General features: G+C 35.1%; 1 protein-coding gene across 1 annotated transcript in view; it reads right to left on the bottom strand.

The window, feature by feature from the left end:
• Nucleotides 1-18,385, bottom strand: part of LOC116472758 (solute carrier organic anion transporter family member 1B1) — a 102,319-nt gene that overhangs the window by 49,785 nt on the left and 34,149 nt on the right. Inside the window, exons 3-7 of the mRNA XM_032159785.1 lie at nucleotides 11,490-11,631; nucleotides 9,450-9,582; nucleotides 7,292-7,413; nucleotides 5,227-5,373; nucleotides 4,932-5,030 (exon numbers count right to left, since the gene is read on the bottom strand). Coding sequence (XP_032015676.1) covers nucleotides 4,932-5,030; nucleotides 5,227-5,373; nucleotides 7,292-7,413; nucleotides 9,450-9,582; nucleotides 11,490-11,631 — 643 coding nt within the window. The remainder of the gene's footprint in view (nucleotides 1-4,931; nucleotides 5,031-5,226; nucleotides 5,374-7,291; nucleotides 7,414-9,449; nucleotides 9,583-11,489; nucleotides 11,632-18,385) is intronic.

The raw sequence follows: 18,385 nt of genomic DNA, 5'->3' as shown, positions 1-18,385 counted from the left end.
AGAAAATGTGGCACATATACACCATGGAATACTATGCAGCCATAAAAGATGATGAGTTCATGTCCTTTGTAGGGACATGGATGAAACTGGAAACCATCATTCTCAGTAAACTATTGCAAGGACAAAAAACCAAACACCACATGTTCTCACTCATAGGTGGGAACTGAACAATGAGAACTCATGGACACAGGAAGGGGAACATCACACTCCGGGGACTATTGTGGGGTGGGGGGAGCGGGGAGGGACAGCATTAGGAGATATACCTAATGCTAAATGACGAGTTAATGGGTGCAGCAAAACAACATGGCACATGGATACATATGTAACAAACCTGCACATTGTGCACATGTACCCTAAAACCTAAAGCATAATAATAAAAAATTAAAAATAAATAAATAAATAAATAAATAAATTCAAGAGTGAAAAACTGAAAGCTTTCAGGAACAAAGGAAGAATGGCCATTCTCATCACTTCTATTCAACATAGTCCTGCCATTTTATGCCAGAGCAATTAACCAAGAAAAAGAAATAAAAGACATTCAAACTTGAAAGAAAGAAGTAAAATCGCCTGTACTTGCAGATGGCATGATTTTGTATATAGAAAACCCTAAAGATGACAGACACACACACACACACACACACACACACACACACACACCTGTTAGAATTGAATAAACACATTCTGTAAAGTTGCAGGATACAAAATAATTATAAGATATTACTTATATTTCTATGAATTAACCAAGTACTATTTGAAAAGACATTAGGAAAGCAATTCCATTTATACTAAAATCATACAGAATAAAACACAAAAATAAATTTAAGAAGGTGAAAGACTTGTGCATGAAATACTTCAAGACACTGAGGAAAGAAATTAAAGAGGCCATAAATAATTAGAAAGACATTCTGTGTTAATTAATTGAAGGACTTGCTAACATTAAATGTCCATACTACCCAAATATATGTAAAGATTCAATATAATACCTATCAAAAGCCCAATAGTATTTTTACAAAAATATAACAAACAATTCTAAAATGCATATGCAACCAAGAAGGACATCAAATAGCCAAAAAAGCATTGAGAAAGAATAAAGCTGCCTCACATTTCCTAATTACAAAATGTATTTTAAAACTATAGTAATTAATACAATATGGTACCAGCATAAAGACAGAAATATAGAGCAATGGAACAGAACAGAGACAATAAATGGGGTAAAAAAGAAACATGCAGAATAAAATAAAATATTATAAATCATTTATATATGAGAAGGGGTTAATTTCTAAAGCACACGAGGAAATCCTACGACTCTATAGCAAAAAAATAATAACTTGATTAAAAATTTTGCAGCAACTTGGATGGAACTGGAGGACATTATTCTAAGTGAAGTAACTCAGGAATGGAAAACCAAATACTGTATGTTCTCACTTATCACTGGGAGCTAAGCCATGAAGATACAAAGACATACACATTGATGTGATGGATTTAGGAGGCTCAGAAGGGGAAAGATGGAAGGGGACTGAGGGATAAAAAACTACATATTGGGTACAATGTACATTACTCAGGTATGGGTGCACTAAAATATCAAAATTTATCATTATCACCCATGTTAATGAAAAACAACATCTACCCCAAAAGCTATTGAAACAAAAATTAATTAATTATTAGTGAGTAGAATGGTGGCTACTAGAAGCCAGGTGGTTGGGAGAAGAGTGGAGTTGAGGATGCCGGGTCCATCCTGCAGACCCTGGCCTACCAACAGATGAAAGGAGTACTCAGACACAGGTATGCGGTGAAAGAGTGGCTAGGGGACTGCTAAACAGTGAGTAGCAGTCCCAATAAGCTGGAGCTGCTAGCTTTTATTTAGTACAGACATAATGCCGAAAGCCTGGAGCCAACACAATCTGTGTGTAATTAACATTATTGTTCCCCCTTACTGGGAACAGTCACGTGTACGGATGGTCAAAGGTCAGTTTCTGGACAACATGGGTAGACAAGCCTATTTAGATAAATTCCCCTATACTTCCTTCTACCTATTTCTTGCGCCCTGCCACAGGGCAAGAGAACAGCTGTCTTCAGCTTATTCTCCCCCGAAGTTTTGCAGAGCCTTCTGACCTTTCAAAAGGCCTGCTTCCTTCCCTATAGCTTCTTCCACCACACTGACTGATCTCCCACATAAGGAGATATTGGTCAAAGCATACATAATTAAAATTAGGAGGAAAAAATTACAGAGATTTATTGTGCAGCAGGGTGACTATTCTTAACCACAATATGTTGTATTTTTGAAATATGCTGAGAGAGTAGATGTTAAGTGTTTCCACTACAAAAGTAACTATGTAAGATAATGCATTTGTTAATTAGCTAAACTTAACTATTCCACATATATATGTATTTCAAAACATTAGAGTGTTCATGATAAAAATACAATTTTATATATGTCTGTTGGTGGCTGATACCTGTAATCCCAGCACTTTGGGAGGCCAAGACAAATTGGATCACCTGAGGTCAGGAGTTTGAGACCAGCCAGGCCAACATGGTGAAATCCCGTCTCTACTAAAAATACAAAAATTAGCCAGGTGTGGTGGAGGCACCTGCAATCCCAGATACTCTGGAGGCTGAGGCTGGAGAATCACTGGAACCTGGGAGGCAGAGATTGCAGTGAGCTGAGATAACATAACTGCACTCCAGCCTGGGTGACAGAGTGAGACTCTGACTCAAAAAAAAAAAGTAAATTTGAAAAATTTTGGTTTTTGGATTTTCTTGGTAACCAATCAGAGGTCCTTGTCAATGCAGGGCCTAAATTTGTGCATTAAAAGAATAGGCCAGAGCTGAGGAACACAAGCGCTTTTGGATGCGTGGGGAGAGCAGTTCAAAACCAAAAGAATTCTCCTATTCTAACCATCACAACCTAAATTCCTGTTCCTGGCACTCTTTACTCATTTATTTTTATGTCTTCAGCTCCTTTAGGCACTGGAGTTTGCCAAAGTATACTTCGTAAGTGAAGCTCATACTCATCACTGAATAAGAGAAGATATAATAATATCTGAACATTCAATGTTAGAAATTATATTGTGATGAATTCTAAAATAATGTTAATAGTTTCTTATTAGAGAGCTTATAAAATAATTAACCTAAGGACATTTACCACTTATTTCTGTACTCTTCGTGATAAAGCAGTGATGAAACTGGAGTTGAATGAGTAGAAATAATGTATATAACGTGTAGCTACTCTAAGGCGTATGTCTAAAATTGAACATGTAAAACATTTTATCAAGTATTTTCTTTATAGTTTTAGATTAGCAAACGCTTTCAAGTTTTTGGCTGTTGTTGGCCCACTGAGATGTCTATCCCATCTTGGAAATGAATCCTTTGATCTCTTTGGAATGATGTATTGAAGGCCTAGTGAGATAGAAAATCATATTTATTTATTCACAAACATAACTAATTATTATTTGCTAAGAACATGCCATTCTGTCATATGGTAAAGAGATGGCAGGTAAGCACACAAATATTAATAGCTCATTGTGAGAAGGGTTCCAATAAAGGCATGCTCTTGGCTATTAATTTGGGACTAATAGAAAGTGGTGAAGTAAGGCTTCTCTAAGAGGAGCCACATTTTGGAAGAGACTTCAAGAACTATGCAAATGAAACAGAGGGAAAAGTTTTACCAAATGTAAATGCAGAGAAATGTGAGATTACAGGGCACAGTAACTCAGTCAATAATTGAATCAGGTATGGATATTCATCAAGAGAAGGAATATAGGGAATAAAGTGGGTTGGGAGATAAGACGATGAGATCAGATTGTGACATACTGTGCTTTAGGTGCTAATAAGATATCTAAGAAGGGAAAACATGAAGAAGCACTGGAAATATCAATTAACACAAATGATAGAAATATACCCATTTAGTAATCTATAGTAAAGTATGTAGAAATTGATTGTGTTTCACTAATAACAGAAGCAGATTATACTGGATTGAGAAGTGGATGGGAGATGAGAAGGTGAGATATCTTAGCTAATTTAGTTGATATTTTCTTAGGTGCTTGGCTCTGAAGAGGAATAAAAAAAAGATTCAGATAGAAAGTTGTGTGGGGTTATAAAAAACTGTAGCTATGTATAAAGATGGGAAATACTTGAGTGTGTTTGCTGCATAAAAGGAAGATGGAGATTAAGAAGTAGGAAAGGAGAATCTAAGCTCCAGCTAGATCTATAAACATTGGATACAGATGGATATATTTTCCACTGAGTTGGGAAAAAGAAAAAGAAGATAAAGATAGATATGGTGCAAGAATATTTTTAGGGGAAAGGGCCTGAGGTTGAGACAGTTTTTATAACATGGAATCTCTTTCATCTGTGAGATAAGAAGGAAAGTATGCTCTGAGAATGAAGAAGAAAATCATAGATTTTATTTATGTGTCCTCTGCTTTATTCCTTTGTTCAACAAGTACTTACTGAATATTGCCATATGCCAAGCCCTCTGCTAGGACCAGGGAAAATGACCATAAAGTACACAGTGAAGTCTCTCCAATGACTCCAGCCATAAATCAATGCAGCAGCCACAAGAAGACTAGCAAAGCAAACTTTAAGTCGCACACATCAACATCCAAGCCACCATCAACTGAAAAACAAAATTTACTTGACTGGACAGTTGGTTTGGGAGGGAGACATTTTACATTTGGTTATTTTGGACCAAGCTCATGAAAATAAATTTGTTTACATTCTCTCATTTTACACTTAGTTGTAAAAGATAGTATAAATAGGAGCTGGATTTTATATTTATTCTGATTAGTAATGCATTTATTTCCTACTTGTAACTTTCTAATTATATTAAGCAAAGGACTATTGAGAGAGTGAATTCAGTTACTTGAAAAAATGTTTTTTGTGTGTATGCTTAAAAAGATATTATCATGGTACCTTGTTCTGGTTGTACTTACTTAAATCTACATATCCAATATCCACGTACATTTTAGAAAACAGAGATCCCAGGGTAAAGCCAATGATTGGACCAATCATTGCTACTGCATGCAATATACCTGAAAATATTATAAAGCAATTTTACTAGATGCCAAGAATGCATGGTTCTCATTCACGTTTTTAAAAGAAATATGGTACAATGCATATACCCAAATATATGTTCTAATAGGTAAAATAATAAGTTTAGTAACTCTACTATTTCAAAAGTAGACAAAGGGAAAGTGATCATACAATTTAATATTTTGTGTACATTACCTAAATACAAAGAAGAATGTCCTTCTTTAGCAAAATCATCAATGTAAGAAAGCCCCAATGGTACTATGGGAGTCTCCCCTATTCCACGAAGCATATTACCCATGAACACATATATCCACATGTATGACCCAGATTCCTTTAAACAACCTATGTAGATAAGACAGTGTTTCATTTTAAACATTAATTTTAGCATTTCTATTACAAATGTAACTACTTGTAAACTCTTAATTATTCTCATTTTGTTAAATTTACAAGTACAAGTAATTTATATTCACTTTGCAAACTTTGACAATATGGTGTATTAGTCCATTCTTATGCTGCTAATAAATACATACCTGAGACTGGGTAATTTATAAAGGAAAAAGGTCTAATGGACTCATAGTTCTTCATGGCTGGGGGGCCTCACAATCATGGCGGAAGATGAAGGAAGAGCAAAGACATGTCTTACGTGGTGGCAGGCAAGAGAGCTTTTTTTTTTTTTTTTTTTTTTTTTGAGACGGAGTCTCGCTCTGTCGCCCAGGCTGGAGTGCAGTGGCGCAATCTCGGCTCGCTGCAAGCTCCGCCTCCTGGGTTCACGCCATTCTCCTGCCTCAGCCTCTCCGAGTAGCTGGGACTACAGGTGCCCGTCACCACGCCCGGCTAATATTTTGTATTTTTTTTAGTAGAGACGGGGTTTCACCGTGGTCTCGATCTCCTGACCAGGCAAGAGAGCTTTTGCAGGGGAACTCTCATTTATAAAATCATCAGATCTTGTGAGACTTATTTATTACCATGAGAACAGTATGGGGGAAACCGCCCCCATGATTCAGTTATCTCTACCTGGCCCCACTCTTGCCATGTGGAGATTATTACAATCAAGGTGATATTTGAGTGGGGACACAGTCAAGCCATATCATACAGAAAAGCACAAACAAGTAAAAATTATCTGTAATCACATTACACACAGAAGATCACCTCAAATGTTTTTATATATCTTCTAGATTTGCACAAAATATATGCATTATATTCATTATGCCCATTATATATTTAAAAATCCAGTTCATATTATTAAATGGTATATACAGTTAACACTATAACAATTGTTCCATGTTGTTAAGATTTCTTTAATATCAAAACTTTAATGACTGGACAGTAATGTGCTGAATAAGTTTCCAAATGTGTTCATTCAGTATCTTATTTTTTAATTTCTTTTTTGTGGTTTTATTCTATTAGGTTTATCATGACTATAAGTCATGATAACTGCAAAAATAAGTCCTTTTTCAGTTTCCTGGTTATTTCCTTAAGATTAATCAATAATAGCAGAATTTCAGACTAAGTAGGTAAGTATATTTTTGTTCTTAATACATATTGATAATGAATCTCCAGAAAGATTTACAAATGTATACACTTCCAGCAATATATACAATGTGAAATCCTTTTTTGCCTCTACCTCGTTTCTATATATTTTTAGTCTTTTTCTATTTAATAGGTTAAAAAAATCTTTAGCAGTACAATTTGCAATTATAATTTATAATTTGTGTTATAACAGGCAAAAAGTCTTTAAATGATATAATAGTTTGCATTGAAAGCAAAGTTATATTAGTTACCTATTTATACCACTTCCTTCTGTTTTACTTTAATGCATATATTCTTTGTCAATTTCCTGTTGAAAATATTCTCTTTTCTGATCAACTTCTAAATGCTTTTACATATAATACAGTCATCCCTTGGTATATTAAGGAATTTGTTACAGGGCTGTCTGTGTGTCCTCAAATTCATGCACACTTAAGTTCTGCAGTTGGCCCCGTGCAATCCAAATATAGAAAATGTCAAATATTCTTATCGGCAGGTTTATCATCCAGTTCAGATGGACAAAATTTGCATAGAAGTGAAACTGAATAGTTTAAACCTGTGTTGTTAAAGGGTGAACTGTGTATATTAACACTATAATTATGTCTGTAAGAGTCAAATGTTTTTCTACTTCATTCTTAATTAAATTTTGCTAATGAATATCACAACAATTTTTAGAGATGTAACTAAATTTATACATTTTAGAAGACTTTTTACTGTCAATATTAATTCTTACCTTTTCCCACTATTTCAGGTGATGTTCTATTGAGTGATAAAATTTGATTAATTAAACAGGTGGATAAGGTCGATGTTGAATTTTCTGATGAATCGATATTAGTTTCTTTAGAATACCTGTAACTGTAAGAACATCACTGAATTAAACACTTTGCTTATCTACTGAATATTTTCACTTTTCCTAGAAATACAGAGAAATATTCCCCTTTATTTGCACCATTATCTCCCCCAAATTACCAGAGTACTTTCTGTCAATTTTCCAGCACGTGTATTAGGAGATGTGATGTACAAAAGTGAAATGGAAGTGTCCAGTAAGAAAGATAATTCAGTACAACCCAGGCTAAGTGGGTTATCACCTTGCTATTATCCTAGGAGTGGTTATATCTTGGTCAAGATATGAAATATCCTGGTTTCACCTTTTGTAAAAGTAATTATTAATTGTATGCAACCATTCATCCTTTTGAATTATCTTCAAAGATGATCAATCTGTCAGATTTTCTTTCATGGACACATATTCACACACATGCTCTATTGCATGACTCTTCAAAATGTAGTAAAAATAAAATCTAATCCATATCAACTATATTAGAGAAAACTTGATAGGAATAACAGAGATGTTAATATCCATAATTAGGTACCATGTGAGCTCTAAAGGTAGCCTACTGTATTCCAGGCATTATGCTTAGCTTCAAAGAGCTAGAAATAAAACACACAGTTTTTGTACTTAGGGAATTTCACACTAGTATAAACATAGATGATAAAAGGTATAATAAGTTTAATATATAAGGTCCTGAGTTGTCACAAAGACAAAGGATATGATCAACTTTGCTTGGAGGTTGCAGGAACGGATCAGAGAAGATATCAAAATGAGAATGACAGGTAAAACGAATCTTGAAGATGAATAGAAGGGTAGACAAAGAAACAAAGGTATTCAAGGCTGTAGAAATACCAGGTGCAAAGGCGTCACATATTATGGCATATTTAGAGCAATGCTGATGTAGATTGTGGTCCTTAATTTTAGGGTAGAATGGAAGATGAAGCTGTGATAGTTGCCTTTAAGGTTTATTTTCCATATAAATCATGAATAATAATAAATAAAGATTAAAAAGGGAATTAGGGGACTCTGACGGTATGGTGCCAAAAGCAGAGGAAAAAAATGGACATGATGGAGAAGACACAAAGATAGAAAATGAATCAAGAGAGTGCAGTATGATGAAAATAACCTAGAGTAGTACCATTAAGAAGAAACTTCCTATAAGGCCAAATATGGCAGGGGAATGGAATTAATATGGTGAGCAAATGATGTCATTGCTGGATTTCGCAATGAGTAAGTAATTGGTGTCTCTAACAGAAACTGCTCATTGTCTCTCAATATCCTCTCTCCTTCCACGGTAACTATAGTTGGGATTTTTAACTGAGAACATGGTATCGTGGAATAATGTCTATTTTTTCAGCATTTACATATCTATGTGTGAAATGTAAGTAACATCTGGTAAACGTAAAGTCAGTAGAGATATTTTGCTTCTGAAAATGCTTCTTAAGCCTCAGCCTGTGTGGACTGTTTGTTTCTTCTTATTCTTTTCTTCTTCTATCTTGTTGCCTGGAAAGACATTGCCACAATTTGGATCATGAGGCCAAGGCCATGCAAGGCATAGCACTATGATGGAAAGAGGTAGAATCATATCATCCTTGAACTGGCTACATTAACTGTAATGTGAAAAATAAGTTTCTCCCTCATGTGCCATTTTAACTTTTCTCTCAGGAGCATCTGACTGTAATTGTTACTACACAGTGACCTTAGGAATAACAGCTTCAGTGAAATGATGGGAACAACTATACTTCAGTGGGTAGAGGTATAAGTGTTGAAGTCTTATCAAAAATAATCAAAATCTTACAGGCAAAAACGTACAGTATATATGTTATACAAAAAACTCATAAAAAGCCTATTTATTTCATTTGAAACCCTACAGTTTAGTCTTTTTGTTATTTCAAAGTGATTATGTAGACATAGACACTATTTCATTTCTATACACATTTAGTGGGTATTCTTCTCAAAAGGTAACTGCCTATTTAAAGGGATAATAAAAAAATTCTACTCCTAATTTACAAGGTACTGATAGTGGCACAGAGGTTGTTTTTTTTTTTTTTTCAACACTTACTATCCCATGAAGAAATGTGGCAAAGCAGTCAAAACACCTCCAATTCCCATAATGAAACAACCGATTCCAATTAACCTTGGTCTGTGTAGTTTGGATCCAAAGTAACTCACAAATACAATCACAAGCAAATTTCCTAGAAAGGGAACAAAATTATGTTGATACAGCTTAGTTCAATTTTGCGTCTAGAATTGAAAACCCCAGAATGGATGCAAATAGAGTCCAAGACATAGTGCCTTCCCTCAAAGATGATGTAATTTAATTGAGAAGGTGAATTCACCTACATTAGACCACTCATTGAAAAGCTGTTGTAAATCCAAAAACAAAGCACTTGAATTACTTGGAAATATTAGTGAAGTAAAATTTTACTGAAAAATTTGGAGTTGACTGGATTATATTGGAATGAAGAAAAATGGAGATGAATCTTCCTGATGAGGGTAAGGTGCTCCTTCATGCATTTCTTTATTTATTCTTAATATTATTTAAATTTCTAACATGTACCTGACATGAAGCTCAGAGCCAGAAATAAGAAAGTTACTTGAAAAAGAATAAACCATGGCATCTGTCTTCAAGAAGTTTCATACTAATGATAAAAATAGAGGGACAGGGGTGCTATTAAACCACAGAAAGGGGGAACTTAAGTTCCAGAGCTTCCAGAACTTAATTAAGAGCTTCCAGAGGCCAGGCGTGGTCGCTCACGCCAGTAATCCCAGCACTTTAGGAGGCCGAGGCGGGTGGATCACGACGTCAGGAAATGGAGACCATCTTGGCTAACACAGTGAAATCCCGTCTCTACTAAAAATACAAAAAAATTAGCCAGGCGTGGTGGCGGGTGCCTGTAGTCCCAGCTACTCGGGAGGCTGAAGCAGGAGAAAGGCGGAGCTTGCAGTAAGGGGAGATCGCACCACTGCACTCCAGCCTGGGCGACAGAGCGAGACTCCATCTCAAAAAAACAAAAAAAAACCAAAAGCTTCCAGAAAGGTTCCTGGAGGAGAAACCACTTGAGATTTAATGTCATGTATAAGTCATTTATATTAAATAATATACATAGAGCATATCAAGTGAAAAGAGTCATGACCACTTCTAATCCATCTGGAGCCTCATGCATAACAATAAACAAATAGCAGTTAAGGATTACTGAGCACTTATGGAAAAAAAATAGCATAAAAATAATTTGGAAGAAAAGCACCAAAATGAATGAGTAAATTTTTTGCTTTTTAAAAAATTTAGTACCTTTAGGGGTACAAGGGCACATTGCATCCATAAAATCAGAACTGGCAGCCTTAAAATAATAAGGGAATAATAAAGTGCTGTTGTAAATATAAAATACAGATAAATACACAAATTAGAACTTGATATGGTAAGATGGATGATGGCATCAAAGATTAATGAAACATAAAGAAAAACAATGGAAATATAGAAGAAAAAAATTTAAAGAGAAAAATTCCCAGAAATTTAATATTCATCTTATAAATGATCTAGAAGAAAATTACTAATAGGAAAAACACAAATATGAACCAGAAAATGTTTTCCCTGAGCTGTTATTGGAGAAATCCAACATAAAATGAAGACAACAAAATATCTTCAATATTTCAAAGGAAAGATTTTTGTGTGCTCAGTGAAACAATAGAGGTCTAATGTAAGTTGCTCTGAAAAGATTCCTTTCTCCTTAAGAATAACAGTCCTCTCCCAAAGTTTCTTCATCTTGAGAGGGGGAGGTAAAGTATGACATGGTGTTAGTTTGCAAAAAATGAATTTGTGTAGAATCAGGGTTTCTGAACATCCTCACTATCAACATTTTCAGTTACATAATTCTTTGTGCATTATAGAATATTTAGCAGTACCTCTGACCTCTACATTTAGATACCAGTAGCACCTCCCTTGCCCCCAACCCCTGTCCAGCTATGACAACCAAAAATGTTTTTAGTTATTGCCAAATTGCCTGTGAGAGATAAATTTATCCCAGTTGATAACCAGTGGTATAAAACATATATTTTTTTTAACTTTGCAAGTTTGGTTATTAAAATAGAAAATAAATGTTACCAATTTCAAAGCTTCCGTCAATAAAGCCAACAAGAGAAGAGGATATCTCAAATCTCCTTTCTATATGAATGATGGAACTTTTCATAACAATTGCACCTAGTGCCTTAGCAATATAGCTGAGTGACAGAGCTGCCAGGAACATCTAAGAAAAATCAGAAGGGGAAAAATGGTTAATCAAAGGACTATACAATGTCAATAGACACATGGAATTATAATAGCTTTTCTTCTTTACTTGAAAACATTATTTGTATCTTAAAAACCATACTTAATTTTCCCTTTTACCAGGTATTACTACTCAGCCATTTAAATGTTATTATCACTACACTAATAAAGCATCATTTCTTTTTTTTTTTTTATTATTTTATTTTATTTTTTTTCTTTCTTTTTTTTTATTATACTTTAGGGTTTTAGGGTACATGTGCACAATGTGCAGGTTTGTTACATATGTATCCATGTGCCATGTTGATTTCCTGCACCCATTAACTCGTCATTTAGCATTAGGTGTATCTCCTAATGCTGTCCCTCCCCCCTCCCCCCACCCCACAACAGTCCCCGGAGTGTGAAGTTCCCCTTCCTGTGTCCATGAGTTCTCATTGTTCAATTCCCACCTATGAGTGAGAACATGCGGTGTTTGGTTTTTTGTCCTTGCGATAGTTTACTGAGAATGATGTTTTCCAGTTTCATCCATGTCCCTACAAAGGACATGAACTCATCATTTTTTATGGCTGCATAGTATTCCATGGTGTATATGTGCCACATTTTCTTAATCCAGTCTATCGTTGTTGGACATTTGGGTTGGTTCCAACTCTTTGCTATTGTGAATAGTGCCACAATAAACATACGTGTGCATGTGTCTTTATAGCAGCATGATTTATAGTCCTTTGGGTACATACCCAGTAATGGGATGGCTGGGTCAAATGGTATTTCTAGTTCGAGATCCCTGAGGAATCGCCACACTGACTTCCACAATGGTTGAACTAGTTTACAGTCCCACCAACAGTGTAAAAGTGTTCCTATTTCTCCACATCCTCTCCAGCACCTATTGTTTCCTGATTTTTTAATGATGGCCATTCTAACTGGTGTGAGATGGTATCTCACTGTGGTTTTGATTTGCATTTCTCTGATGGCCAGTGATGATGAGCATTTCTTCATGTGTTTTTTGGCTGCATAAATGTCTTCTTTTGAGAAGTGTCTGTTCATGTCCTCTGCCCACTTTTTGATGGGGTTGTTTGTTTTTTTCTTGTAAATTTGTTTGAGTTCATTGTAGATTCTGGATATTAGCCCTTTGTCAGATGAGTAGGTTGCAAAAATTTTCTCCCATTCTGTAGGTTGCCTGTTCACTCTGATGATAGTTTCTTTTGCTGTGCAGAAGCTCTTTAGTTTAATGAGATCCCATTTGTCGATTTTTTAAAGCATCATTTCTAATTTGGTTATAATATCAAAATATTAGAGCATTACAGTTAAGGTTGTTATTTTTAAATTAATCTCATTAACTGATCTGTAGAAAGCTACATCATATTCTCAGATGGCCATGATAGTGAGCTATTCTTTATTTCCATGTGAATAGCATTGGCTAACTGTGAGGGGAGTGGCAGTACATTCTCAAAGGTAGCATTTCCAGGAAGCCAGCTGAAAAATAGAACTTTGCAGAAGCAAAGAAAAATTCTATGACCAACACAAGTGACTGACATCCAGTGTAAGATGCAGTGGTTATAGATGTTTTATTTGTCAATTTCATGTTAATAAAATGTATCAATTAATCATTTCTCTTACAGCTCACATTTATATCCATAAACAAATTTCTTTGGGCTCTCTACTATTAATATTTACCCTGTTATATATTACATGTTTATATCCCCTGCCTCAAATTTATATGTTGAAACTCTAATTTCTAGTATGTTGATGTTTGGTGATAGGGTCTTTTTGAGGCAATTAGGTCATGAGAATGGAGCCCTCTTGATAAGATCAGTGCCCTTATAAGACAAGAAATTAGAGATTCCCTCTATTTCTCTCTCTTTCTCTCTCTCCCCTCCCCCTAAGTGATGACACAATGAGGATATGGCCTTCTGGAAACCAGGAATAGGGCCCTTATCAGAACTCAATCATGCCAGAACCCTGATATCAGAATTCTCAGCCTCTGGAAATGTGAGAGAAAAGCATTTGTTGTTTAAGTCACCAAGTCTATGCTATTCTGTTAGCCTGAACTGACTAAATGACCCCTTCTAATTACCTCCTATATTTCCCAGTGGTTTCCACCACCATGCCTAGCTTCAATTATTGCAAGAGCCTCCTGAGCCATGTTTCTACTTCTGTGCACATCTGCCTAAGAGTCTCATCTCAACAAAGTAGCTAAAGAAATCCTTTATAAGTCAGAAATATACCATGCTGCCCCTCTGTCTTCCCATGTGACTTACAGTAATACCAAGTTTTTCCAATAACCTATGAGACCATAAACAACCTATCCTCTTTTTTACACCCACCTCCCCACAAATATTCCTCTTTATCTTTCTAATCTTATGCTTTGTTACTCTTGTCCTTGGTCATTCCTCCCCAGCTACATTAGAACTTCTTGCTGTATATTGAGAAATCCAGATTCGTTATATTGCTCCAGGCTTTTTGTTCTTGATTTTCACTTGACATGAAAGGCTCTTCCCCGTAGTCGTATTTCTATCATTCATTCTTTCACACCCTTAAGAGTTTTGCTCAGTGGAACTTTCACAATGAGGTTTTCCTTGACCACTCTCTTTAAAATTGCACCCCTTTCTGCTCACAATACATTTATTCCTTTATGTGTTTATTTTATATTGCCACAGCAGAATATTAGCCCCATCAAGTCACAGGTTTTTGTCTGTTTTGTTCATTGCCCTGTCCCCAGTGATTAGGACAGTGCCTGTCACAAAGATGCTTAAGAAATAATGAGTGAACACTTATATAACCAAAACCTACTCTGTGTCTTGCCCTAGGCCATGTTTAGGGGACAGAGATAAAAGGCCCAACAAAACTTTGATAGCCGACAAAATGTGGGTGTGTTCCTTTCTGCATAAGAAACTGTCAAATGATATATGCTATCAATGAAGATAAAAGGAATTGAAAAGATTTATTAAATGATACAGCTTATAGAGATAACTAAAAGTTTTAAAATAAAATATAAAAAGTTATCTAAGAAACAGCATAAAAGGTAGAAGAGTATCGAAACTAGTTGTATTAAGTTGATGATGGAAAGAATAAAACAAGAGAAAGGGGCAACGGAGTTAGACAAAAATTATGAAGATTTTCTTCAAAGATAGTCAATTCTAACATCTTGTAAAAATATATACAGTCTTTGTGCCATAGAATAGTGATGAAAATTGTTCAGGTCCTAATCATTAAAAAATCATTTTATTAAAAAGGACTAAAAAATGTGGAAGATAGTGACATCAGTAAGTCAGCAGAACAGTCCTGGAACCTCAAGAGCAAGACACAATTTTAACAACATATGTACTAAATGCCTCTGTGAGAACTTCAGAAACCAATTACAAGGTTTCCGTACCTCCAGGCTATCGTGAAAACAACCTGGCAAGAAAAATCATGATTGTTTCCAGTCTCTCTCACTAGAGTCTTTCTCACTCCACACTGTGCAATGCAATTGGAAGGAAACATTTAAATCCCCTATGTTCAATATTTTGACTTTTAGGGAGGTTGCCCAAGGACTGGCTTCTGACTTGCCTATATTCAAGTACTAATAAAAATGCGGTCTTTCAAAGCAAAGGCAACCAAAGGTGCACCAAAAACTGCAGTTCCAGACAGAGACACGAGGTGGAGCACCAGTACAACAATTTAATGCAGCCCCAGAAAGGCCACTGTACCTCAAGCCCCAGGGGAGGGTCTTCTATACAAACCAGCAAACCTTTTCAAACAGATTACACACGCAAGCCTAAAGGAGAAAGAAAGGAATGCATACTAGAAAAAAAGCATGAGTAGGCCACAGAATCTCTATCCAGAATTAGTGAGGAGAGTTCTTATAGAAAATCATCTCACAAAACCTGAGAGAGTTGGCTGATTTTTTAAATGTTAAAATCTCAACAATAAAAAAATACAAAGTATAAAAAGAAAGAAAGGATTCTCACACATTAAAAGGAAAAAAAAAATTACATCTCCAGAAACTGACCGAAAACAAATGAAGATACAGGAATTGCCAGACATAGAACTTGAAATTAGTCAAGTATGTGCCATGAATTAAAAGAGAATATGAACAGACAATTAACTGAAATGAGGAACATAACAAATAAACAAAATAGGAATATTAACAGAGTATAAACTATGAAGAACCAAATAGAAATTCTGGAGTTGAAGTATAACTGAATTGAAAAATTCACTAGAAAGACTCAACAGGTAACTTGGCTAGGCAGAAGAAAAAATCAGCAAAATCAAAGACAGAACTTCTAAAATTAGAGTCACAGGAGCAAAAAGAAAAGAAGAACAATGAAGAGCCTAAAGAAATTATGGGACACCATCCAGCAGGGCAACATATGCATTATGGGAATACCAGAAGAGAAGTAAATGACAAAGCTCTGAAAACTTGTAAATTATGGCCCCCAATTTTTTAAATCTTAGGAGATAAAGGAACCTAAACATTTAAGAAGCTCAAATAATTCCAAATAAGATAAATCTAAAAAACTCTATACCAAGACACAGTATAATCAAACTGTCAAAAGTTACACACAGAGAATCTTAAAAGCAGCAGCAAGACACCATTCATTTAGTACAAGGAAGTGGACAGCCTCTTCAAATGGTGTTTGGGAAACTGGATACCCACATGCAAAGAAATGAAGTTGGGCCCTTACCCTATACTATATGCAAAAATTAACTCAAAATGAACTAAATACCTAACTGTAAGACCTTAAACTTCCAGAAAAAAATAAAAGCTTCAGGACATTGAATTTGGCAATTTTTTTAATGTGATACAAAAAGCACAGGCCACAAAATTAAAAATACACAAATCAGACTATATCAAACTTAAATCTTCTGCACATAAAGGAAAACAACAGGTGAGAAGATAACCTATGGAATGGCACAGAATAAATGCAAATATGTGATGAGGAATTAATATCTAGAATATATTGACTTTTCCAAGGAAACAACAACAAAGAACAACCCAATTTAAAAATGGGTCAAGGACTTACATAGACACTTCTGCAAAGAAGATATACAAAGAGCCAGTAAGCACATTAAAAGATGCTCAACTTTCTAATTATCAGGGAAATGCAAATTAAAACCACAGTGAGATATCACCCCACAACCATCAGAAAAACCACTATTTCAAGAATAGAAAATAACGAGTAAAAGAAATTAGGAACTTCATGTTTGTTGATGGGAATATAAAATGGTTCAGCTCTCATGAAAAAGAGTTTAGAGGTTCCACAAATACTAAAAAATAGAATCACCATACGAGCTATTATTTCTTCTTCTGGGTATATATTCAAAGTAATTAAAAACAGGATCTAGCAGAGATATTTGTACATGCGTATTCATTGCAGCATTTATTAACAACAGCCAAGATGTAGAAGCAACCCAAATGTCTATTGATGAATGAAGTGTGGTATATATACGCAATGGAATATTATGCAGACTTAAAAAATAAGTAAATTACATCACATGCTACAATATGGATGAACCTCAAGGACATTATTCTAAGCTAAATAAGCCAGTCACAAAAGGAGAGGTACTGTATGATTCTATCATATGAAATATTTAAAGTAGGCTGGGCGTAGTGGCTCACACCTGTAATCCTAGCACTTTTGGAGGCCAACGTGGGCGGATCATGAGGTCAGGAGTTTGAGACCAGCCTAGCCAACATAGTGAAACCCCATCTCTACTAAAAATACAAAAAAAAATTACCTGGGCATGGTGGTAGGCACCTGTAATCCCAGCTACTTGGGAGGCTGAGGCAGGAGAATTGCTTGAACCCAGGAGGCGGAGGTTGCAGTGAGATGAGATCACACCACTGCACTCCAGCCTGGGTGATGGTGCGAGACTCCATCTCAAAAAAAAAAAGAAAAGAAAAAAAAAGAGAAATATTTGAAGTAGTCCAAAAAATAGAAACAGAAAGTGGAAAGGTATTTATTAAGAACTGAGGAGAAGATAGTTTAGTGGATACAAAGTTGCAGCAATGGAAAATGAAAAAGTTCAAGAGATCTGTTGTTCATCAATGTGAGTGTACTTTACACTTTTTAATTGTACACCTAAAAATTGGTTGAAAAGGTACATTTAATGTTATGTGTTTTTTGCCAGCATGACAAAACAACGCATTATTTTATAGGGAGAAAAAAGTAATGTGAGTAGTCTCCTGATGAGAGAATTAACCTCTCCTACTGGATATGTTTAAAGTGCCAGAGTAGCTGCAGATACTAATAAGAGTTCTACAACATCTTCATTTGTTTTATGATTGCTCTTCACCATGCTGTTATCCACTAATTTATGAAGTTCTGTACTGATGTAGAACTTCTTGACAAACATCCCCTCCCCCATTCCTCTCTCACCGTCTACTAATTTAGGTTCTTTTATACTCAGCTAAATTTTCATTGTCACATTTTATTAGATTTCATTAATTTATAATTAAAATGTCATATCCTTCAATGTAAACTATCAAGATTTCTTATGATATAATCTTTATCAAGAGGATTATTATAAAAAACTACAAAGATGATCTCCACCATGTTTTTTGTTTGTTTTTTGGTGGCGTTCAAACATTTTTAGAATTAACTTTTGTGGTAAAGCATTTATAAAATAAAATTTGTCATATAGTTGGAATCATATAGTAGGTAACATTTTAATATTGGGTTCTTTTACTTATAAATATGCTTTTAATGTTTTATGTCTTTTCATTGGTTATGTCTCATTTCTTGTTAATCACTAAA

Source organism: Hylobates moloch, unplaced genomic scaffold (assembly GCF_009828535.3).
Source record: "Hylobates moloch isolate HMO894 unplaced genomic scaffold, HMol_V3 SCAFFOLD_8, whole genome shotgun sequence".
NCBI lineage: Eukaryota > Metazoa > Chordata > Mammalia > Primates > Hylobatidae > Hylobates > Hylobates moloch.
Note: the sequence above shows the minus strand (reverse complement) of the source record. Positions and strands in the feature narration are given on the sequence as shown.